Source organism: Narcine bancroftii, chromosome 6, assembly GCF_036971445.1.
Source record: "Narcine bancroftii isolate sNarBan1 chromosome 6, sNarBan1.hap1, whole genome shotgun sequence".
In the NCBI taxonomy this organism is placed as follows: domain Eukaryota; kingdom Metazoa; phylum Chordata; class Chondrichthyes; order Torpediniformes; family Narcinidae; genus Narcine; species Narcine bancroftii.
The window spans coordinates 161,798,182-161,822,259 of record NC_091474.1 but is presented as its reverse complement, the minus strand read 5'-3'; the positions used below and the strand labels follow the sequence as shown (position 1 = coordinate 161,822,259).

At 42.4% G+C, this 24,078-nt stretch overlaps 1 protein-coding gene across 21 annotated transcripts in view; it reads left to right on the top strand.

Moving 5' to 3' along the window:
- The window catches only part of dnmt3ab (DNA (cytosine-5-)-methyltransferase 3 alpha b), a 569,168-nt gene that overhangs the window by 257,138 nt on the left and 287,952 nt on the right, over window positions 1-24,078 (top strand). Inside the window, exon 1 of one of the 21 annotated variants that reach the window (XM_069886533.1) lies at window positions 21,614-21,736. The exons of the other annotated variants lie outside the window; for them this stretch is intronic. Within the exon in view, the coding sequence (XP_069742634.1) occupies window positions 21,664-21,736 (73 nt within the window). The 5' untranslated portion in view covers window positions 21,614-21,663. Of the gene's footprint in view, window positions 1-21,613; window positions 21,737-24,078 lie in introns of those variants that run through there. 21 annotated transcript variants of the gene reach the window in all.

The window sequence follows — 24,078 nt, the reverse complement described above, 5'->3', positions numbered from 1 at the left end:
AGACTATCCCAAAGTAATTTATGGAGAGTTGTGTCTGGAGAAATTTCAATGACAAACTCTGCTAAATAAAGGCAAACATTGCTTATCTTGTGTGGTTTAATCAAGATTTATGGCGTTTTTTAAGGATACCAGAGCAGGCATACCTCACGTTCAATTATCTATCCCAGTGATGAGGTTTTCTGCCTGGCATTTGCTGAAGTAATGAAGGATCTTACTCACAAGATGCCATTGTGGACCATCTCTTTCCAATGGAAACAGAAAATGTTAAGCTGAAAATCCCATGGGTTGATCCCATCCATCATCGTTTAGATAGTATAGTTGTAACTTGTGTTGCAATCAGTTCTCTTCAAAATACTTGACATAATTTAAGCTACTTCACCCAAAAACATCTGGTAAGGAGCGGCTCAAAACCCCACAACAACATCCAGCAATTTAAGAAATCCACATCTGTTTGCAAAATCATGTAAACAAATGAATGATCTCCTATGTCTTGAGTCAGTCTTAAATAACAATAAAAAGGGGCATCACTTTTTTAATGAACAAATAATTAGATATATCTCAGATAGGAGTTTAAAAAAGTGTGAGATAAAATAAAAGTTAAGGATGGTTTCATGCATTTCATAGAAAATATCATGCAATTGTTTTCATTTACCCAATTTAATACTTTTACAAATTAGTTAATTTAGAACTCAAGAAATGCCAACTATTTAAAGCACTGATTACCATATATAATCTCTTGGGTCAAATGAATGTCAGAAAATCAGTTGGATCACAGTTTCATTTTGTCTGGGCAAACATCCTTGAAAATGTTCATACTTACAAGTTATTTTCTCACAGGATTAGACTTTAAAAATATGGCATTTGTGATGAACATTTGTCATACCTTGCATTGTATTGAATATTTATGTGGAAAGAGGTTGGACGAATAAATTCAGTAATAGGACACAGAGTAGCTTGTTTCAACAAGAATGTTTTCAAACTTACTTATGCAAGTGGATATTGTTTTTTTTATCTTGTAATTTCTCTCTGTCTTTATACCTCGCCTGAGATTAGTCTCCTGGTGAGCAAAGAATTTAATGGGAACCAGTTAGCATACATTATTTGCTGCTCCACCCAGATACTGGTCCATTCCTGACAACTCCTTGCCCAAATTCACAAGTATACCCCATCATTTTGCCAGTGCAGAATGTGAAAAACCTCCTCAAAAGATGTTGAAAACCATGAAGATAACAAAGGCTGAATTCTAGATCCCCTTTCACACTTGCCAGTGATCCCAGGAATCGAATGCCAATCAGCCTTTAAAGTGGCAAGTGTGAAAGCAAAATCTGCTGAACGCCGGCATAAGATGATGTCATCTCACACCTGGGATTGCCAGCCTCGATTCCTAGTATAATCCCTGGCGTCAGCAGACACCGGTGTTGAGATCAGGCAAGAGTGAAACGGGCAATTGCATTGCAGGCACTTCCTATTAAAGGTAGAACAGACTAAACACCGGGGATAAACCCTTGCAAGTGCGAAAGCGTTCAGTGTCCAAGTTAGGAGTGGTCTAGTGTGAAAGCCCAAACCCCCATAACTGGGATACAAGTGTAAAAGGGGCTTACGAGAAAGGAGAGGAAGAACTACATGTGTGGTGGAACAACATAAGCATGCTGAGAGATTGGCAGAGAGACTGAACTGAGACATCTGTCAGCAAACTCAAGCAGATTATATTTTCTATAGTTAAGAAGATCAGGTGAAGAGAAAGGTAAGGTATTTGATCCTTTGAGCCTGTTCATTAAAATCATGGCTGGATCTTTTACTGTGGGGCTATTTTCCTACACTCACGCCAAATCCTTTGATTTCTTTAATGTCTGGACATCCAGTGATTTACTTTGTGAATAAACTCATTGACTGAGCCTCCAAGGTAGAAGATTCCAACGATTCATCCCACTTTGTATGAAAGAATTTTGATTCATCTCAATCCTAAATGCCCCACTTTATTCTCATATTGGGATCCCTGGTTCCCTGACTCCTCAGCTAGGGAAACATTCACCCCACTTTGAGCCCATTGGTCCTTTAAGAATTTCATAAGTTTCAATGAGACTCTATTTCTTTTAATCTCATACTGCAAACTGCCATTCCTGGAGTTAAACAGGAAAATCTGTGCATTGCACTGCCATTCTTGAAACTATCAAAATTCAAGATTCCTTTATTGTCATGTAATAAAAACAAAATCACCTTTAGTCTGCCATAAGGCAGACAGATTCACAATCAGCAGAAATTGCCGGGCACCTCATGTAGTCAGAAAAAGAGAAGCAAAGGAGAGTTCATCCCCACCCCAAGTCACCGACTGTCCGTGGATTCACCTCCAGCACTCCAGCAGCCTCTGCAAACACACAAACTCCAGTCCAAACCATGGGTAACCCAAGCTCCAAAGTTGAACCTACAAAAGGATTAGGAACCCTTCAGCGCCATTAGCACCCTCTCACATCCCAGTTCCAATACCTGGTATGTACATTCCATGTCGAAGACTTTTTTTTAGGAAAGGGGAATAAAATTGATCATAATACTCCAGATGCATTCTCACCAACATCCCATGTAATTGGAGCAAGCCATCTTTACTCTTTATAAAAAGCCTCTTGTAGCAAATGTCAGGATACCAATGCCTTCCTGTACATGCAGGTTGGTTTTCATTACCTATACACAAGGACATCCAAGTCCCTTTGAGCAACAACCTCATTCAGTCTCTCACCATTAAAAAAAATATTCTGTTACATGTGGCAAGCAAATAACTTCTAATTTTTCCTCACTATATTTCCAGTTGTCATGTTCTTGCCCACAAATGTTGCTTCTCAAAGCCTCTTTACACCCTTCTCAGTTTTCACTATTTTATCTAGTTTAGTACCATCAGTAAACAAACAAGGGACTGACTGTTGCAGGACCTCACCAGCCTCAGGAAACCAATGTGTATGGTCCTTTAATTTGCAAATTTTGTCTAAAAACAGTTCTCAATCCATATCACTACAATACTGTTGCATCATGTACTTGATCTTTTTGATCAATTTCCTGATTGAAAGCCTTCTCAAAATCCAAATATATCTCTAGTTCCCCTTTATTTTACAAGCCACATCCTCAAAGAATTCAAAAAAAATTGTTAAACACGGTTTTCCTTTCTTAAATCCGTACAGATTCCGCTTAACCTTGTTATTCTTTACAAACTTTCACATTATTACATCATTCACTAAAAGTTTCAGCAATTTTCCCATCATTGATGCTAGGCTCAGACAGAGATGGCCTAATTTCTTTCTACTTCCATTGCTAAATAATGGGGTCACATTTGCCACCACCTTAAATCCAAAGGAGCAATTCCAGACCTACATTATGGTGCATGATAATCAGAGTTTTTAAATTTCTGGCTGGAGATTCTCAGGCCCTTGACACTTCAGTTTTTCATCTAACCAATTTCTCCATTACTATTTTTTCATGACTTTTTTAGTTCCTCATTCTTGCAAGATTCCAATCAGAAGGTGCCATTTGTTCCTGTTCCATGAAGAAGACCCAGGCAGTTGTTTACTTCCTTGTTCCCAATGACAAAATTTTCTGTAGGGATCCACATTTTTCCTCACTAAACCTTTCCTTGAAGAAGCTGTTTTTATGAATCTTGCTAACCTACTAACTTATTTACTTTCCTTTGTCAGTTTCTTCATCATCCTTTTCTGTGCGTGATTGAGTTCCAAAGTGCTCCCAGTCCTTTTGCCAACTGCTATTTCTGACAACCTCTCTTTAGCTTCAATACTCTACTATCTTTAATTTCAGTATGAGTCGACTAGTTTTCTTGTTTTTTTTGCCTTTCTGTATCTTTTCTGCAAATTATAAAAAAATATTTAATTATTAACCATTATCTATCACTTTACTTTTCACTTTATGTTTCCAATGAATTGCAGCTAAATATCCCTTGATATGTTTGCAGTTTTTTTACTTTTATATAACCTCTTCCATTTGGATTAAATCACATCCCTTCAAGCTCAATGCTTAATATGCTTTTAACTTACAATAAAGGATGCAGCATTCCTTTTTACCTAACACATTGATCAAGAACACCATCTCTTATGCATTCCATAAATATACCTCGATTTATTTTGTTCTCTCTAAAGAGAACTGGAAAACAATTTGTAATTATCAGTGTACAATGGTGGTTAATCTTTAGATTCTGAATATTATCATCCTCAACAGATCACAGTACACAACATCCTCTCTTCTGGCAGAGGAAATTACTATTAGCACACTGTTACATGTTGTCTCATAATAAAGCACTTCTTTTAGTGTCTGTTAAATGATAATGTATATGGAAATCAGTTGCTCCTCCGCTTGTTTACATTTTGTGTTCAGCCACCCACATGCAACCAATTAGATACAACTCCTTCATGCAGACCCAAGACAGTTTTGCAAAATCAAGATATCTCAGAGCAAAGTGCCAATGAACATTTAAATCTTTGCATTTATTAACTAAAGGAAATCAGGCATATGGGACAGAAACTGGGATCTCAAAGGAATTTAGCATTCTGTGGGTTGTGTAAATGCAGCAAACTTAATCAACAGTAAGATGAACGACCAGTGATTGTTTTTTTGAATGATACAGGCAAAGGGTAGACATTTGGAAAGCTCCCTTTACTTTAAATTGTGTATTTAGTTTTATTTAAACGCTTCCACCAGCGTTGTCTCCGCTCCATCCTCAACATCCATTGGAGCGCTTTCATCCCTAACGTAGAAGTACTCGAGATGGCAGAGGTCGACAGCTTCGAGTCCACGCTGCTGAAGATCAAGCTGCGCTGGGTGGGTCATGTCTCCAGAATGGAGGACCATCGCCTTCCCAAGATCGTGTTATATGGCGAGCTCTCCACTGGCCACCGTGACAGAGGTGCACCAAAGAAAAGGTACAAGGACTGCCTAAAGAAATCTCTTGGTGCCTGCCACATTGACCACCGCCAGTGGGCTGATATCGCCTCAAACCGTGCATCTTGGCGCCTCACAGTTTGGCGGGCAGCAACCTCCTTTGAAGAAGACCGCAGAGCCCACCTCACTGACAAAAGGCAAAGGAGGAAAAACCCAACACCCAACCCCAACCAACCAATTTTCCCCTGCAGCTGCTGCAACCGTGTCTGCCTGTCCCGCATCGGACTTGTCAGCCACAAACGAGCCTGCAGCTGACGTGGACTTTTACCCCCTCCATAAATCTTCGTCCGCGAAGCCAAGCCAAAGAAAGAAACAAATGAAGCAGGTGAAATGAGACATCAGAAGGAATGCACCTTTCACTCCAGAAACTTCTCAATCCACGCTGAGAAGTCCATGGAATATATGAATTGAAATTTGATCTCATCTCTCTTGAGATGAAAACACTTACTATGCCACTGAAGACAAAGTGTACATGTTCATATATGACATGCATCAAAAAGAAGTGGATCTTTTCATATAGATATATATGAAAACCTCATCATATAAACACTGACAATTTTTCTTTATTTTTGTTTCATGCTCTTGTTCTTTTGCTTATTATTTGTGTTCTTGACTGTGGGGCACTGGTGTCAGACTTTCATTTATTACACATTCCCGGTAGCCTGAAAAAGTGATAAAGGGTCTTTATGAAACTGCTGACATTCTTTGATGATATTGCTCCCACTGATATCAGGGAGGGAATCAGAGGACTTTGAAAGGCAACAATGAAAAAATGGTGGTGTATTTGTCAGCCTGGTTTGTTAATTGAAAGGGAACTTGGAGGTGGGCAATATATATCAATATACACTACCTCTCTTGTCCATCTTCGTTGGGGATGTTTCAAGATTGTTAGATACTAGCAAAGTAAGTTAATAGAGGGGAAGTGAGAATTTACTTGGAGACTTCCAAAGCATTAGTCAGCCATGTCTGAATTTTGTTCAGGACCTGTTGATTCACATGGACTATTTCATTGTTAAAAGTTAATATCAGAAAAGTTCATCAATAAAACAGCTTAACCAAGAAATTAAAAAATGTTCCAATGATCCTCTGCTCTTTACACTTCAACATTGATCACTTTATACTATGAACAATTCTTCAAGCACAAGAGACACTGGGCTAATTTAATATAAATACCTTAGTATTTTGGTTGGTACAAAAAGTAAAATATAAATTACCTCCATGAATAAGTGAAGAGGGATGTTCCTCAGCAAAAATCATCAGACTTGCTGATGTGTTAGAGTAGATGAAAGGATTGGAGAATCTTTTGCAGAAGTCTGTGCACTGCAATTATGCTTCTTTCAGGTAATTAATGAAGCAAGAATAATAGCAGAATCGGTGGGAGGGGGGGGGGTTGGGGGGGGGGGGGGGAGAGGGAGAGCACTGAATCCCAACTGCAATGTCAAGAGATTTGAGGGCTCTACACAATATTCAGGTCTCAGTAATTTAATGTGTTAGACTTCCACATTTATGCTGAGTGTTCATATAGTCTTCCTCCATTTTCTTTCCAATGAATAGGTAATAAGTTTTGTATTTATTATGCTGAAGCATTTACTTTTGTACACACCAAAACAAACCTGCTGAGTCATGCCTAATGGTGCAGATAATTGAAGGAGTGTGTTAAGTATGACATGGGATATATTTTGACATGGATGAAGGCCGATATGGATAAAAGGTTGAGACAGCAATAAATTAAATGGCTCAGGAGATTTATTTTGTCAGTGGAATGAAATTCTGACAGTTAATGGATCTTACAGATTTACTAGCAGGCAATACTTTGGTGTGTTCCAAGTCATTTCATAAACTAATAATGATCAAGTGTTTGTTGACAATATTCAGCTTGTAGGCAGCTGACTGAATAAGGAGAAAGTGGCATTATTGGTATAAATGCTAAATTTAAATTATTGGCAAAGACAGTCCACTGTATAAAGTTGACATTGGCATAAAGTTGCAGGGTTATTGTTTGGAGTTAGAATGAATTTCTGTAATTCACCAATAGGTTAAAAGACAAAGTAAAATAATTGTAGAGCACAAGTGAGCTTCATAACTTCCCGACATAAAAGTATAAAACTTAAGGTGCTGAAAGACAGACGAGCGGTGACCTGACCAAACATGCTGCAAAAGAATTGCTAAATTCAGGTGTTGGATAAAAACAGAAAATGATGGAAATACTCTGCAGATCTGGTCACATTAGTGTGAAGAGAAGCAGTCACTATTTCTCTTCCCACAGATATGGCCAGAACGAATTAATATTTTCAGCAATTTTCTTTTTTATTTTAGATTTCTGCACAGAAGTTAGCGCAATGCTGTTACAGCACCAACAACCGAGGTTTCAAATCTGATGCTGTCTGTAAGGAGTTGGGATGTTCTCCCCGTGACGGTGTGGGTTTCCTTCAGGTGCTCCAGTTTCCTCCCAGCCTTCAAAACATTTTAGGGTTGTAGGTTATTTGGGTGTATTTGGAGAATACTGGTGTATGGCCAAAAGGGCCTGTTACCGTGCTGTATGTATAAATTTAAAATTGTTGGAGAGCCAAATGTCTCACAACTGGAGGGAGAACAAATGCTTTTATTAGCTTATAACTATGGGAAGGGTTTCACAATAGTCTTCAGAAGGGTTCTGAGTTTAGATGGGAAACCAGGGTTATATGTGAGTAGATGGGGGTGGAGCCAGCCATCAGCACCACACCCTACCAGTGAATCCCAGTTCACTGCATTCACCCCTTCCTGTAGAATTTAGGGTCTGTGAATGAAGGCAGGGAGCATGGGTTCAGAAACAAATGGTTAAAAAAAATATACAATTATCTACAAATTTACAGATTTAAGCGGTCTGGGGGGGTCTAGAGATCCTGATGGAGGGGGACCTTGGACTCCTTGGGTCTCCTGGTCCCCTTGTGAGGGAGGAGAGGCAGGCTGGGTCTCCAGATCAAAGGTGGACGGGAATGCAATTTCCTCCTGAACCAGATACCCCAAGGCCATGACTGGGAACAACGAGAATTAGCTCAGTGGCTTGCAGGGTACCTGAGGCAACGGACCTTCTGTTCCACCAGGTGCCAGGTCCCTGATGGAGACGGTGTCCTCCCTGCCATCTGGGTGCTCCATTTAGGGGTACGTGGGATTGACGTGGAGCAGTTTTACCCTTTCCACCAGGGGGTCGCTCTTGCTTCTCCTCACACGCTTCCTGAGAAGGACTGGACCAGGAGTGGTGAGCTAAACTGGGAGCGTAGTTCCTGATGCTGACCTTCTTTCAAAAGTGAATAGGAGCTCATAAGGAGTAGCATTGGTCTCATTACATTGTAGTGACCGGATGGAGTGGAACACCATGGTGAGGACTTCCTGCCAGCATGAGTCTGGAAGGTGTTTTGACTTCATGGCCAATTTGACAGCCTTCCAGACCATGGTGTTCTCTTTTTCAATCTGCCTGTTCCCCCAGGGATTATAACTAGTAGTCCTGCTGGACACAATGCCCCTCACCAGCAGGTACTGGCACAGCTCATCACTCATAAGGGATGAGCCCTGGTCGCTATGAATGGGCACGGAATAGCGAATGGGAAGTGGGAATACTAGTCAATTTCAGAGAAGAAGAAGGTATTCCCATTCGTGGAGGGGAATGCTCGATGCTGAACTGTTCCAAGGGCCTGGATGACTTGATCAGGTGAGCCTTTGCAGGGAGGTTGAAGTGCAGCTTGCACTCTGCGCAGACCTGGCAATACCTGGTCATTTCCCTTATATCTTCTATCAAGTCGGGCAGATTGCGCACATTGACAAAATAAGCCATGCAGGTGACCCCTGCATGTGCGACCCCTGGATGGCAGAGCTCATTATGCAGAGACCGGTGTTGGCCGGTATGTGCAGAGGCACAGCTTCCTCTGGATAAGGCATCTGAAGGGTCATTAGGGCTCCTGGCCAATAGGCAATGTCATAATTGCAGGTGGAGAGCTCAATCCTCCACCAAGCAATCTTCTCATTCTTGATTGTTCCCTTCTTGACATTACTAAACATGCATGTGACCGAGCGGTGGTCAGTGAATAGCATAAATCTTCTACCAGTCAATTAATGTCTCCAATGCCTTACTGCTTCTACAATGGCTTGAGCCTTCTTTTCCACTGGTGGGTTCCGGCGGAGCTCAAGGCCTTGTAATGTCTGCAAAATAAATGCAACTGGACTGCCCACTGGTTGAGGGTAGCGGCCAGGGCTACGTCTGAAGCATTGCTCTCCACTTGGAAAGTCACATTCTCGTCCACTGCGTGCATAGCGGCTTTTGCAATGTGGTTCCGGAGGTAGGGCTTCAGCTGAGAGAGGGAAATTAGTGGCTTTTAAGAGAGGATGAACCTTATCAGCATATTGAGGGATCCATTGGTGTAATATGAGAAAAACCCTAGGCATCTCCTCAAAGCCTTTGTAGTCCTGGGTATGGAGAGCTCTAACAGGGGGCGGATCCTATTTGGATCGGGGGCCAATGATGCCATTCTCCACAATGTAGCCAAGGAGAGCCAGCTGTTTAGTCCTGAACACGCACTTGTCAGAGTATAAGTGAGGTTCAGGACTTTCGCCGCATGGAAAAAAAAACTAGAGGTTGGCATCATGTTCTTCCAAAGTGTGGCCACAAATGGTGACATTATCGAGGTAGGGGAAGGTAGCCTTCAACCATTCTGTCCATCTGCCTTTGGAAGTTAAAAACCCTGTTAGTAATACCAAAAGGGACCCTCTGGAATTGATAAAGACGACCATTCGCCTCAAATGCTGTATATGGATGGTCCTCAGAATGCTTGGCAGTTGGTGATAAGCAGCTTTCAGGTCAATAGTTAAAAAGACCCGATACTGCGCAATATCATTCACCATGTCTGAAATTTGAGGGAGGAGGTGTGCGTCCAGGAGTGTGTATCAATTAATAGTTTGGCTATAGTCAATTATTAGCCTGGACTTGTTTTCCCCTTTTACCACTATCACTTGCACTCTCCATGGGCTGGTGCTAGTTTCGATAATACCTTCCTCGAGCAAACGTTGTGTCTCAGACTTCATAAAATCTCGTTCTGCTGTGCTGTACTTCCTCCTCTTGGTAGCAAAGGGTTTGCAGTCCGAGGACAGATTTGGGAAGAGAGGAGGGGGGTCGATATTCAGTGTGGAGAAGCTGCACGTGGGTTCTGATTTTAGAGGCCCTCCGTTCTGAATCACTCCAGGTGGAGGGAACCAGAATACTCCAAGGTTACACTTTTAAGGTGACACAGGAAGTCCAAACCAAACAACACAGTTCATCAAGTATATACAAGCGAAATTTACAGAATTCCCCCCTTCAAACAACAGATGTACTATCCAATGTTGTTGGACGTGCGTAGAATGTGAATGAGACGCGGTAATTAGAAGGATACATCTTCAGGTTGTATTTTTGCACAGTCCATGAGTCTATGAAGCTTTCAGTAGAGACCATGTCAATTAGGGATTTAGTGGAATGTCCATTTACCTTCACAGTCACTATGGAGTTGCTAAGCTGGTGAGGTCTGTTCTGATCTAGGACCATCAAGGTTAAGTGCCCAGAGACTCCATGCTCCTCACTCAAGTGGCCCCCACCATCTTATCCACCTATGTGGATAAGATGGTGTCGACCTCATGGCACCCTCCTTCCTCTGATGATGGTGGTTCCGTTTGAATTTGGGTTGCAGCAAGATGGCCATCGAGCCTTTTCACACCTTTTCGTCACTGCCACCCTTTGCCGGCATGTCACGTAGTGAGTTTGGGTGAATTTGGAGCAGACAGCTTGGGGCTGGAATTAGATCCGGGAGTGGTGCAGGCCATGGACTTCCCCTCGTGCAACAAACCCTCGCCCAATGCCTTTTCTTTCCACAGCTGGAACACACTAAATGTATAGTTGGGGAATGAGATCGGGGATGCTGGCTCTTGCCACAGAAAAAGCTCTCCCTTGCACAGGAAGCGGCAACTATTAGGGCAGGGGTAGTGGGAGCAGCCGGCCCTTGGAAGGGGTTGCCTGTGTGAGTGAGCTCATTGGCTTTGAGGTCATCGTTCTCGAGCTTGGCCGGTTCCAGCGATTTTACCAGCTCAACGTGGCTAGCCAGGTCCTTCTTTCCTGTCTTGAGCAGTTGCTGCCTCGTGTGTCTCGAGCAGACCTCTGTGACGTGAGTGTCCCGTATCTGTTCTTCCACATGAATGTGGTCTCTAGCCACTTCATACCTGCACTTTTTGTCAAGCATCCACAGATTCAGCACAGGTCAATGGTCTCTCCTGGCTGCTAGGACCTCGTTCTGCGACTTCAGGTACCTAGCCTTCAATGTCTCAAGAGCTGCGTCCTATGTAGTGCAGTCCCTAAAGACTGCATACCCTTTTGTTCCTACCCTCGAACCGAGTGCGGACCTCCTGAGTTCATTGGTGTGGAAGACCATCTTTGGTTGTGTTCAGATAGGCCGGGAAGTAGTCTAGCTAGTGTGTGAACTCCTCAACTACATCGGGGGACAGCAGGTCTATGAGGTCTATACCTGGCTTGCGTAGCACTTCCATCATTAGGGAATAAGCTAATAAAATTGTAGTGTGAATAAAAGCTCTCATGACTGGAGGGAGGACAAACGCTTTTATTAGCTTATAACTAAGGGTAGGGTTTCACAGTATTCTTCAGAAGGGTTCTGGGTTTAGGCTGGAAACCAAGGTTATATGTGTGCAGATGGGGGCGGATCGGGAGGTGGGGCAAGCTATCAGCACCACACCCTATTTACAGTATTGTTTAAAATGTAATTTAGAGCAAATTTTGTACTTGCAATGCTGCAGCAAAGCAACAAATTTTGTGACGCTTGTTCGTGACAATAAATTCTGATTCTGTGTTGGTAACTGACTTTCTGTGCATTGATTTTACAAAGTACAAATTAAATTAGCAGAGTTACCCCTGCTATTGTGGCTGAGAGTATTTTGACTTTCAGGGCCTGGTTGATATTGGCATTAATCCAGCATTCATGCCTCAGGTGGATTATTATTATTCACATTTAAGGTCAAATTGCGACCAGTGCTGAACCCCACTGTAATCGGAGTATAAATAGCTGCCTTAGAAACAAAAGATTTCCATCCCACTTCGCAACTATTTGAAAAAGAAAGCAACAGACATTACAATGATGTTTGGAAAATTACAAACCTGAAGCAAATTTGGAAAAGGTCCCACAAGAGAATATTGTCAACAGAGGCCTAAAGATTGTATGTGGGAAACTGCTGCTGCAGCTCTGTGCTTATCGAAAGTAACCACTGGTGTGAGGAGAGTAGTGCGACCTGGCCTTTTACTGGTTATCATGTGTTTGACTTTTACAGTTCCAAAGGTAACTCGCCACTTGCAGAAGATTGGGGGCAAAAGGAAATACTGGAGCTGCTCCTGGCCAAATGTTCTTTTTATACATTGGTCTAGAATTATCTAATGCCTGCAGAATTTCATTAAACAGTTGTGGCCTGCAGCTTGCAAAATCAGTTGTACCTGATGCCAAAGTAACCCACCTTTGTGCATTATTTCTGCATATAATGTAATAACCACATCCATACCTTGTTTAGTTATTTTACAACACAATACAATGCAATGTAAATACAATGCACAAGAAAAGCAGAATAAAATAAATATCAGATGGATACTAAAAAATATTTGTGTTGCTTTTTTTCAATCAAAAACAAATGTAAAAGTTTTTTAATGTTTTCTGTTTAAAACAGAAAGACCACAAACAATTCTTAGAACATCTTTAACCTGCATATTGGGTGCATATTTTTGGATCCTAAAATTTTCCAGTGTTCAGATAGGATCTGGCGAAAGAAGTTGGATAAACTACATTAGATGCAAGGATAAATGTGGCATCATTCAAACAGGCGTTTAATCCCTAATAATCATTTTGGTTTTATTTTAATAGAAATGGTCTCACTTAACTAACTGAATGGCAGTTTTTCTATGAAGTCTGTTGATAGGGCTGTTCGTAGACTTGGTAATTTAATTGCAGCAGGCAGGGTGCTTTCTGTGTTCATTGTGAAACAATTTAAAAATGAGTTCTTAAAGCAAACGTTACAACCTTTATTCATTTACTGATGGTTCCTGCTGCACCTTTTATATGGCATCCAGATAAGCCTCTGCCAATCAGTGAGTCCCCTGAATAATTCATATATGGGAGGTAGGCTTCTAAATTGGATCTTTGTGCACTTAAATTTTGCCTGGAAGCTTCTCCACCCAGAGATCCTTGCAGAACTACAGGAAAGAAGCTCAGTGATTTAATTAGGGATGAATGCCTTCATCTTTCAGGTTGTGACATTTAAATAATGATGATTCCATTGGTCTTAAAAGAGGTAAATCGTGAAATTTCTGCAGTAGGACCAGAAATCCCAGGCACATGTTTAATGTGGAGGGGTAGACGTGTTAGAGTTTATCTGAATTTTGGATATCTAATCGACTGTGAAAGAGATGGCAGACTTTGATTCAAGGTTATACCTTGAACAAGGGGTCAGATACCTTGAAGAAATGCTCAGGACTGAAATGTTTTGAAGAGCTTAGGCCCAAAAGATTGGTTATATATATTTACCTTGAAAAATGGCTCAGGCCTGAAATGTCAGTTATGTATCTTTACCTTGACAAAAGGCTGAGGCCTCCGAGAGTCTTCACTCTTCCAATACAGAAGGAACAAGTGCATATGTTCAACCCAGATGTGCCAATCGTGGACATGTTCACCTTCCTGGGCCATTATGCCAAGGGGGCAGGGACCTGCACAGACAAGTGAAGGTGAAGCTGAAAGAGGACAGCAGAGGGGCCATCATCCACCACCCCTCAGTGTTTGCCATTGGAGAAAACAGTGGGTACTTGGTCCATGCTGGACAGTCCAGGATGTGCAGAAACTACAACAAACCTGGACATGTGGCAGCCCAATGCAGTGCAGTCATGTTCAAGAATTGCAAGCAGGAAGGCCACCAGACCAAAGACTGTGCAGAGAGCAAATGCTGCAAATTGTGTGCGGAAGCAGGCCATCTCTACTTCGAGCTACCAGCAAGGTCAACACCCTCTCAACCTCAACTGCAACAGAGACCCGGGTAGAGACTGAGACCAGGGGGAGTGAGGAGACCCCAAGCAAGTTTTTCTCCAACCATCAAACCCAAGCTACGAGACCTCCTGAGTTGATGGCAGAGGGACCTGGGAAGAACGGTGAAGAAAAGAAAGAAAACCCAAACTGCCCCATGGAAGAAACCGACACGACAAGCAATGGGAAGAAAAGAGTCGAAGCATAAACAGAAGCCAAATGAAGCCATTACGAGCACTGGATGAAGGCAGAGGAAGTGCCAAGATAGAGGGGAAAGAAAGGAGGACAGTTGGTTATAAGTAGCCTGACGATGCAATGTACAGCACCCTGTAACCCCCCAGTTCTGGGTGACAAGGAGCAATGCATAGGTCATTGCCACCTCAGCTCCAGGAGTCCGGGTGCAGTACAGAGGCTGTTGCCACCTCTCCCCCCCCACCCCTCTTCCAGCTTCAGAAGAAGGAGAATGCAGACCAGCCAGGAGACAGAGGAGCAGGCATGTAGCCAGATCTCCCTGGAGCATCACCACCAATTTTATCCGAGGAGATCCCACTCCCACAAGATCAACCTCTGTTCCTGAGCCCAAAATCAGTGCTGCACTCTACCAAAGAGGTGAGCAAGAGGACTCAGGCTAATTGACGCTGATGGTAAGGATTGCGAACTGGAGACTCCAATAAACAGTATTGATTAAAATAGCAACCCTCAACCTGTGCAGTGTCAAACACACGACACGATGCATAAAGTCCTTGCAATATCTTGCCAAAGTCAAGGCAGATGTGATTTTTTATACATGAATGTGGGCTTATACATGAGGTGGTCGTAAAGGTGGCCCCATGTGCTGTCTGTTTAGTCAGTAAGCGAATGATTGTTGTGCATCTGGTCTGTGTATCTTGCTGCAGGGAAACAACTTTGTAATCATTGAAATCGTGGAGGTGGTTAGAGGGTTGCTCCTCATGGTGGATCTAAAGTACCATGACACTCTGCTCCATCTGATTAATGTGTATGCATTGCCCATGGTTAGAGAGAGGCTGGCCATCTTCCAGCATCTCCCACCATTGCTGGTAATACCCATGTCAGTAGTTCTGGCTGGGGACTTCAACTGCATCATTGATGCAGCTGGACGATCTGGCAGTTCTAACAGCAGACTGGACAGCTCTCCAGACTCGATGCCTTCAGCAACCCCCCCCAGGCAAAGCACAGCCACAGCCCACCTAGCCGAGATCAGATAGCTCATCCTGATCTCAGATAGACTTTGTCTTCGTGGCAAATGCCACCATGGTCAGAATCACTGACTTCAGGCCAGTGTTCTTCTCTACCACTGCATTCTTCATGCTTCCTGTCACCAACAGGATGACCAGAAGGTAGGCGGGGGGAACGTAGAAGCTGAATGTGAAGTTGCTGACCCCAAAAAACATAGAGTAACTGAAGAAGGTGTATGCTGGTTGGAGATCCGTGAAACCCTTTTTTGACTCCCCAGTGACCTAGTGAGAAGCACCAAGGAGAACACTAAGAGATTCTTTATCCTCCAGGGTGTTCAGAGAACAAGGCAGAGGAAACTGAACTACCTTCAGTCGGGCCTGCAGCAACAACTTCTGCAGTTGAGAGAGGTGGATGTGAGGGAGGAACTCCGAGAGATGAAGATCCTGCAAGCCACACTATTCACTTCAGAGTCCTCCAAAATTATCATCCGATCCAGAGTCCAAACAGCAGAGTAGGATGAGACATGCTCATTCTACTTCTTCCTAAAGGTTCAAAGAGGGAGCTCTGGGATCCACTGCCTTAAGGAAAATAACAGCTCATCTCCATCCTCACAGACAGGTATACAGAGTATCAGCAGATCTTTTTATGCTTAACTGTATGACATAAAGGCATCAGACATAATGGCTCCCAAAACTTCCTGTCCTCTATCATGGAGGTCTTAGACGGCAGCAAGCAGGAGAGTCTGGACCAGTCAGTTACCCTTGTGCAGATGAATGCATTAGGGAGGCTCGGAGCATCCCAGAAACTGCACATCTGACATTCCATTCTTGTCCATAGCACTAACCCTACAGTTATTCTGCCTAATCTATTAACAATAATAAGAATTGAACAGTTGATTTGCTCACACTATGATCCTCACCTGTTACCCGTTCTCGCTAAAGTCTGTTGAGCCAAAGCCTTATCACTCTGACTCAGAACCCTCCAATGTTGACTGCTCCCTTGATGACCGCTTCACTATGTGGTTTCTCACTTTTATGGCAACACTTCACTTGAACTGTGGGTCACCTGATCGTGCCTCCACCAATTGCCTGGTCAGCTGCTCCACCTGACTTTTTAACACTCTGTTACCATTACATTGGTCACCAGATCACCCCTCCACCAATCCAGTCAGCTAAACTTTGCCACACCACCTATCGTTCATGGAAAGGTTTTTCCAAACAAGCACCTTTTGACCAAAAGGCCATCAGGAAGTGGTCAGCACAGAACAACCTGCAGACACTGAGAGAAGAGGACTTGATGGACAAAGTTGGTGGTTCTGGCAGTATACCTCATCACTGGGGTACTCACAAGTAAGCACCAGTACTTGGCCAGGATGGTGGAGAGAAGAGCTCTCCCAGTCAAATCCTTACTGTTGTGTCCAAGATGACTGTGGTGGAGTGGAGACAATCGCCCGTCTCTTTGCAGAATGCAGATTAATTTACTTAGAAACCAAATTTAATTTACTATTGGTAAACTATCAATTTAAACCATTCATCCTTGATCTTAGCTTTTTACCTTTCCCTTTGCTCCTACCAGTTACATTGTTACCCATTTAACCAATAGAATTTAATGCTTCTCATGGTAAACAAAAGAAATGCTCCCAAATTGTCTTGAATTCAAATTACCTTCACTACATCGCCATGAAATTTAATGACAGTGAAAGAAAGGACACATCTTTGAGTTCTCTTTAAGTCCCAGATTGTATCTGAAATCATCTGGACCAATAAGATGCTGAGACATTTGTGATTTTCTCGGTCTATTTGACATTGCTTCATGCCTTGAATGTTTGTCTGAGTCTTCCCAGTTTCAATTTTCTCAGGTCTCAAATATTCCCTTCAAGTGTTTCAGCTGTGCCTCTTTAATGGTTAACCATACTGAGGATATTACTATATCAGTTAACTTCTTGACTCTAATTTACTTCATTAATAGTATGTAAAACATACAATTTTCAGATTTTATTTATTCAAATGAAGAACAGAAACAGTTAAATTAACATCAATGTTTGATCTGAGTTACAGTGCTCTCATGAAAGAGGAAGGGACTGAAGTTGGGACTAGACATTATCTTTCAATGGAATGATGAAAAGTTTGAAAGAAATCTCCAAACCCATCAGGCTAACCAAACAATCTAGATGAAAATTTAATACTTCATAACTTGAATTGGGTTTCTCAAGTTGGACAGCTTCCAAAAAGTACAATGTGTTACTTATAATAGGAATATTCTATCATACAAAGGTAATGACATAGAGGGAGGCTACTTGGCCCACTTTGCTAATGAGTGAAGAACTCACCAGCCCAATCTCACATCCGAGGTCCATAGCCCAGCCAGTCCTGAATCTTCCAGTACACAGCCAGCCACTTCTCAAATATGGTGGCATTTTCTGCCCTTTCAGGTAGTTCCGATTTGACTATTACCACCTTCTGTATATAAAAAAAATGCTTCCTCCGCCCTTCTCCTGGTTACTTTAAATATATAAACCTGGATTTACCCCTAAGTACTAGGAAATTACTTCATCCTGTGTCTCATAATTGTATGCATCTCCTCTCAGTCTTCTCTGTCCAGAGAAAATAGCCTCAGACAATCTATTCTTTCTTCATAGCTCAAATGTTGCAAGGATTTTGGATTATATACAGTGGTAGCATAGATTTGAAAGGTGATTAAATTCATATGTTGTAGCTTCCTTCTCAGGTGAGGTTTCAGCTCTCAAAGCAGAGATGTGATGTTTGTATTGTAGGCTTTGTTAATTAACCCACAGTTTGAGAGCTGTGTGCAGTTTTGATTAACACATTATTTGATTGAACTGGACACGGTGCAGAGGAAATTTACCTCTGAAGGGACTCTCGTTTACTTCTCTTTCTCTGACTGTAAGGGGCAGCGAGCAATCTTCTACTGATGGTGAAACTTTGTCAGCCTTACGGCAGTCTAAATAGAATTTCATGTAACAGCACACAAATTGCAAAGGGACTCAGTGGGTCAAGCAGCATCTATGGAAAGTAATAGATGGTCAATGTTTTGAGCCAAAAACCCTTCTTCAAGAAAAGTGCAGGTAAATTTCCTTTGCACCTTATCCAGTTACTTCCATCAGTCACTTTAGTGTTTTGCCGAAGAAACTTGCCCCATCAAGTAATGTGGTAATCAGAACTGCACACAACACTCAAACTGTGGATGGCGTTACAGGCCCAGAGGACCCCAAAACCCAACAGCAATAGAAATTCACCAAGACAAATGGTAACTTAAACAAAAGTTGCTTTTAATTTTCTTTAAACATAAAAACAGGATCAAACTTTAACTTATTACTATTAACTTAACTTAACCCCCTTCTAATTCTAAGCACACGTGTATGTAATGTGTATATGTTCAGGAAAGTTCTTTAATTCATAGTCCAATATCACTTCTCACTCCTCCAAGTTCACCAGTATCTTATACTGTGCACAGAATTTAACGTTTAAGTGGGGGGGGAAGAGATGCATAATGTTAGTGCTTGTCCAAGGGTGCCATTTTACCTAGATATGCCACTGGCTACCACTGTATATAATCCAAAATTCTTGCATTCCTCCACATTTCTTGATGTCTTCCTATTGACTGAATGTTCCCTTCTCTTGTTGCGCATTCATTATACAACGAATATGATTATAAACATTTTCATTTAATGCATTACTTCACATTTCTCTGGGATGTATTGAGGTACAAGATAGGGGGTTGTTTATTTCATTTTCTAATATCAGTTGAGAATCTACCACTGAACATTTGAAATAAGGGATGAATTCAATCATATTTTATTTGGTATGTAGCATTAATATTGACAGACATCAAACCTTTGCCATTGAGATGATATTTAAAATAATTATTCCAGCTGACCATTTAATATAATAAAGGATTCATTAATATTGAACTGAGAGATAATCATAACATTTATTTAAAAGGCATTTCACAAGCTCAGAAGAGGCAAGGCACTTTGTAGCCCAAGAGATGTGTTGATTTTGAGATGTAGCTAATTTACATGCTATCCAATGTACAAATGCCAATGTTTTACTTTCACACTTTAGTGAAATTATTGTTGAAAATTAATGACTGGACAGAGGCATTTGGAAAATTGCCATAACAGTTTCTCCATCCACCTGAGAGGGCAATTCTGTTTAACTGTTCATCTGTAGCAGGCCGAGCGGCCGCTTAGTGGTAATCTCCGCATCTTGGAGACGGTGCCTTTTTGACGGTTCACAACCTGTCCCATCCCTCCATCAGAGCAACGGGCAAGCTCATGACAACTAAATAGGAATGACATGGACTTAAGAAAGGCATTGGGGGACATTCTCAACTGTTTAGTACAGAGAGACTCAAACCAGCACATGTGGACCCTACTACCCTTATTCACTGCCCTCAGCCCAAGAGACGAGGACTAAGGCATGCACAGCCAGTTCATCTCTTTTGGGTGACAATTCGGGGGGGGGGGGGGTGGGTATAGCGGGCCTAGTGGTCGCATAGCACAGTGGGCTGAATCGTTGCCCATGCGGCTCACCAGGCAGCTGTGCAGTGCCACAGCTCTAGTTGCTGCTCACTCACGTGGCCGGGGGGCTCTGCGCAGCACTGCGAGCTGGGTCGCAGCACACTGGAGAGTTGGGCACTCACCTTCAAGATGGCGTGGGGTTCCCGTTGTCTTTAAGACATGAGCCCTGCAGGTGAGTGGCAGGCACGGGGTGATGTCATTTCGGTTCCGGGTGTCCAGGCCGGGAGGTATTTAAAAGTGGAGGCAAATTCAAATAAAAGGTTTTTCCTGACTAACACTGTGTCCAGTGTATTTATTTAGAAGCTCTACTGGAGTAATCGCTACACATTCTTCAAGAACAACTGTGCAGCATTATTCTGTTACTCTGACAACTCAGTGAAGCACTCAAAGCCTTTTGATTCAGCCTGGAGTACATCCAGCTGAGCCAGTAATGACTAATCTGTCCATTTTGGACTTGGACTCAGCTTCAGGCCAGTATTAATTTATATAAAACACCTGAATTGCCAAAATACAGAGGTGCAAGTAGAAAAGACAATTGTATCCCAAGAACCTACTTCAGATGCAGGGTCTCAGCAAAGGCAGACTGTCAGCAAAAATATTGTGTGCAGCTCATGGTGGCCTCAAAATATCACCTGTGAAGTTGGAAAAACACCCTGGAGAGGGTAAACACAATTAATCTTTTTTTTAAATTTGTCTGGAGTTTGCAGGTGCAGGGCCCACTGAAGAATCCTGAATATTATTAACAAGTAATTTCAGATTGAGATCCTTTCAAAGGTGATAGGAATTCTTACATTTTCAGGGCACTTGAGGAATTATTTCACCAAGCACACAAGCAGGCTCACCAACTGAAATGTCCACATGAATTAAACAGTGACTTTGTAGATCCAACAAACAATTGCCTTACATAACAATTTATATTCTTATAGCTTTCAGATTTTTTAGTAATTATTATGACATTCTTTTTTACTGTGCGAGTGCTGTATTTCAGCATATAAAGCCTTCCAGAATGTAATTATTGCTGAAAGTGCCACACGGCAGGGATGCCTTTGACAGATAAGATGAGAATTTCTTTGCCACTGTGTCTTTGCAAGAATACAATTGTCCAACAAAATGAAATGTGCCATTCAGTCACGGAACTTTACAGGCATTTTCTGAATATCCAACCAGCATTACAACTAGATACGCATTTAAGCAAAAATCGATCAAATGCAGACCCTATCTAGCCTGGTGGATGACTTTAACCAGGTCTGCCTTAAGAAAACTTTGCCAAATTATCACCAGCACATAACCTGCTGTACCAGAGGCCCCTGCACACTAAGATAAGGAAGGCCTAATGTTCTTTCCTGAAACCATGTTTTGGCAAGTCAGATCACCTGGTGACAGAGCCTAAAAAGAGAGGCTGAAAGATCAGAAGGTGGTCATGGGAGGCTGAAGAACAGCTACCAGACTGCCTCGAGTCAGTTGATTGGGCAGTGTTGAAGAACTCAGCTGAGGATCTGAATGATTACACCAGGACTGTTATGAACTTTATCAATACAGCTGTGGATGAATGTGTCCCCACCAAATCATTCAGAGTTTTCCCTGACCAGAAGTCCAAGGTGAGCAATCAAATTGGGAACCTGCTGAGAGCCATATCACAGGCATTTAAGTCCAGAAATCCAGAACACTGGTATGACTGGAGGAAGAGAGGTCAGGTGACCTGAGGAGTGGCAGCAGTTAGAATTTAAAAAGGGGTGAGGCAGCAGCAAGAAGGTGATTGGAGGAAGAAGTTGATTGGAGGAAGAAGCTGATTGGAGAAAGAAGGTGATTGGAGCAAGAGAGGTCAGGTGTCCTGAGGAGCAGCAGTTAGAATTTTAAAAGGGGCGAGATAGCAGAAAGAAGCTGATTGGAGGAAGAAGCTGATTATCCCTATAAAAGTGAAGGACCATGTTGAGGAGTGGTGATTTAGGGAGCAGGCCATTGTTAAAGTGGTTTGGCTCAACAGCCTTCAAGAGAACAGGTAAGAGTTGAGAATTACTAGGAGTTAAAGTCAGAAAGGGCCACCATATTCAAGGAACAAAAAGGATTCAGCATGTAGGCACAGGTAAGGGTTAGGGTTTAGATATATATTTTGTTCCTCTAGTCATAGACAATGGGAATTACAGCCAAGGCAGGGGAATGCTCAGTTTGCAAAATGCAGGTTATTAGGGAAGCCAGCAGTATCTTTGACGACTTCATCTATGAGAAGTGCATTCAGTTGCAGCATTTGACATATTGAGTTTAGGAATTGGAGCTGGACATGGATGAACTCTGGATCATTCAGGAGGCAGAGGGGGTTACAGGGACACTATCACACCTATGAGGCAGGAGGACAGATGTTAGTCAGGAGAGGGAAAGGGAACAGGCAGGCAGTGCAGGGCACCCCTGTGGCAGTCCCTTTCAATAACAAGTACACTATTTTGGATAATCTTGAGGGGGGGTGGGGGGAAGAATCCTACCAAGGAAAAACCACAGAGATCCGGTCTCTGGCCTGGAGTCTGGTCCTGTGGCTAGGAAGGGAAGGGAGAAGGTGAACTGTAGTGATAGGGGATTCCATAATTAGGGGACAGATAAGAGGTTTTATGGAAGAAGTTGTGTATCCTGGATGGTATGTTGCCTCCCTGGTGCCAGGGTCTTGACTATCTCAGATCATGTTCACAGCATTCTCAGGAAGGTGGGTGAGTGGCCAGATGTCGTGGTCCATGTAGGGGCCATTGACATGGGTAGGAAGGGTGAGGAGGTCCTGCAAGGAGAGTTCAGGGAGTTGGGCACTAGGTTGAAGGACAGGAGCTCCAAGATGGTGATCTCAGGATTGCTTACTGTGCCACATGCCAGTGAGGTTAGTAATAGGAGAATGATGCACCTTAACACATAGCTAAAGACATGGAGCAGGAGGAAGGGGGTCAGGTTTCTTGAAGATGGGTCCTGTTCCAACAGGACAGCTTGCATCTGAACTGGAAGGGACCTAATATCCTTGCGGGAACATTTGATAGTGCTGGTCTGGTGGCTTAAGGTACATTTGCAGGGGTAGGGGAGCTAGCGCAGATAATGGAGGGAAATTATGATGTTCAAATTGCATGTGCTGTTAGAAGTCAATGGTTGAATGTGATAGAAATGTTCTCAGTTGCATCTATTTCTATGCAAGGAGTATTGTAGCAGATGATCTTAGGGCATGGACTGGTGCATGAAATTATGAATATGGCTATTAGTGAAACTTGGTTGCAGGAGGGCAGGACTGGTAGCTCAAAGTTCCAGGCTTCTGTTGCATTAGATGGAATAGAATGGGGTGTTGGGGTTGAGGGGGAGGATGAAAGGGGGAAAGAGTGGCATTCCTCATCAGGGAAAATGTCACAACTGTGATCAGGCTGGACAGATCAGAGGGCTCATCTACTGAGGCTATATGGGTAGAGCTGAGGAATGACCACATTCATAGGGTTGTTTTATAGACCACCCAATAGTCAGCAAGAATTGGAGGAGCAAATCTGTAGAGAGATCGCAGACAGCTGCAGGAAACACAAGGTTGTGATAATAGGAGATTTACCTTTCCACATATTGACTGGGACTCCCATACTGAAAAAGGGTTGGATGGCATGGAGTTTGTAAAATGTGTGCAGGGAAGTTTTCTAAATCAATATTGAGGTACCAACTAGACAGAATGCAATACTGGATCTCCTATTAGGAAACAAGGCAGGACGAGTGACAGAAATATATATAGGGGAACATTTTGGGTACAGTAATCATAATGCTATTAGTTTTGAGTTAATTATGTAGAAGGATACATCTGGATCTCTTGTTGAGATTCTAACTTGGAGAAAGGCCAATTCTGAGGAATGCATAGATTTGGATAAGTTGTTTTCGGGCAAGGATGTGCAAGTTAAATGAAGGACCTTCAAAGTTTGTATGTTCCTGGCAGAATCAAAGGCAAGGTTAGAAGGCATATGGAACCTTGGTTTTTAAGGAATATTGGGGATCTGGTTCAGAAGAAGAGAGAGCTGTGTAACAGGTATTTGCAACATAGAGCCAATGAAGTACTTGAGGTGTATATATTAAAAATAAATGCAAGAAAAACCTCAGGAAATAAATCAGCAAGGCTAACAGAAGACATGAGGTTGTTTTGGCAGGCAAAGTGAAGGGAAATCCTAAGTATTTGTAAAGGTATATTAAGAGCAAAAGTATAGTAAGAGACAAAATTGGTCCCCTTGAAGATCAGAGTGTTCTGCTTTGCATGGAGCCAAAGTAGATTGGAGAGGTGCTAAATATTTTTTTTATCAGTATCCGCTCAAGAAAAGCGCACAAAGTCATGGGAAGCAAGGAAAATGAGCA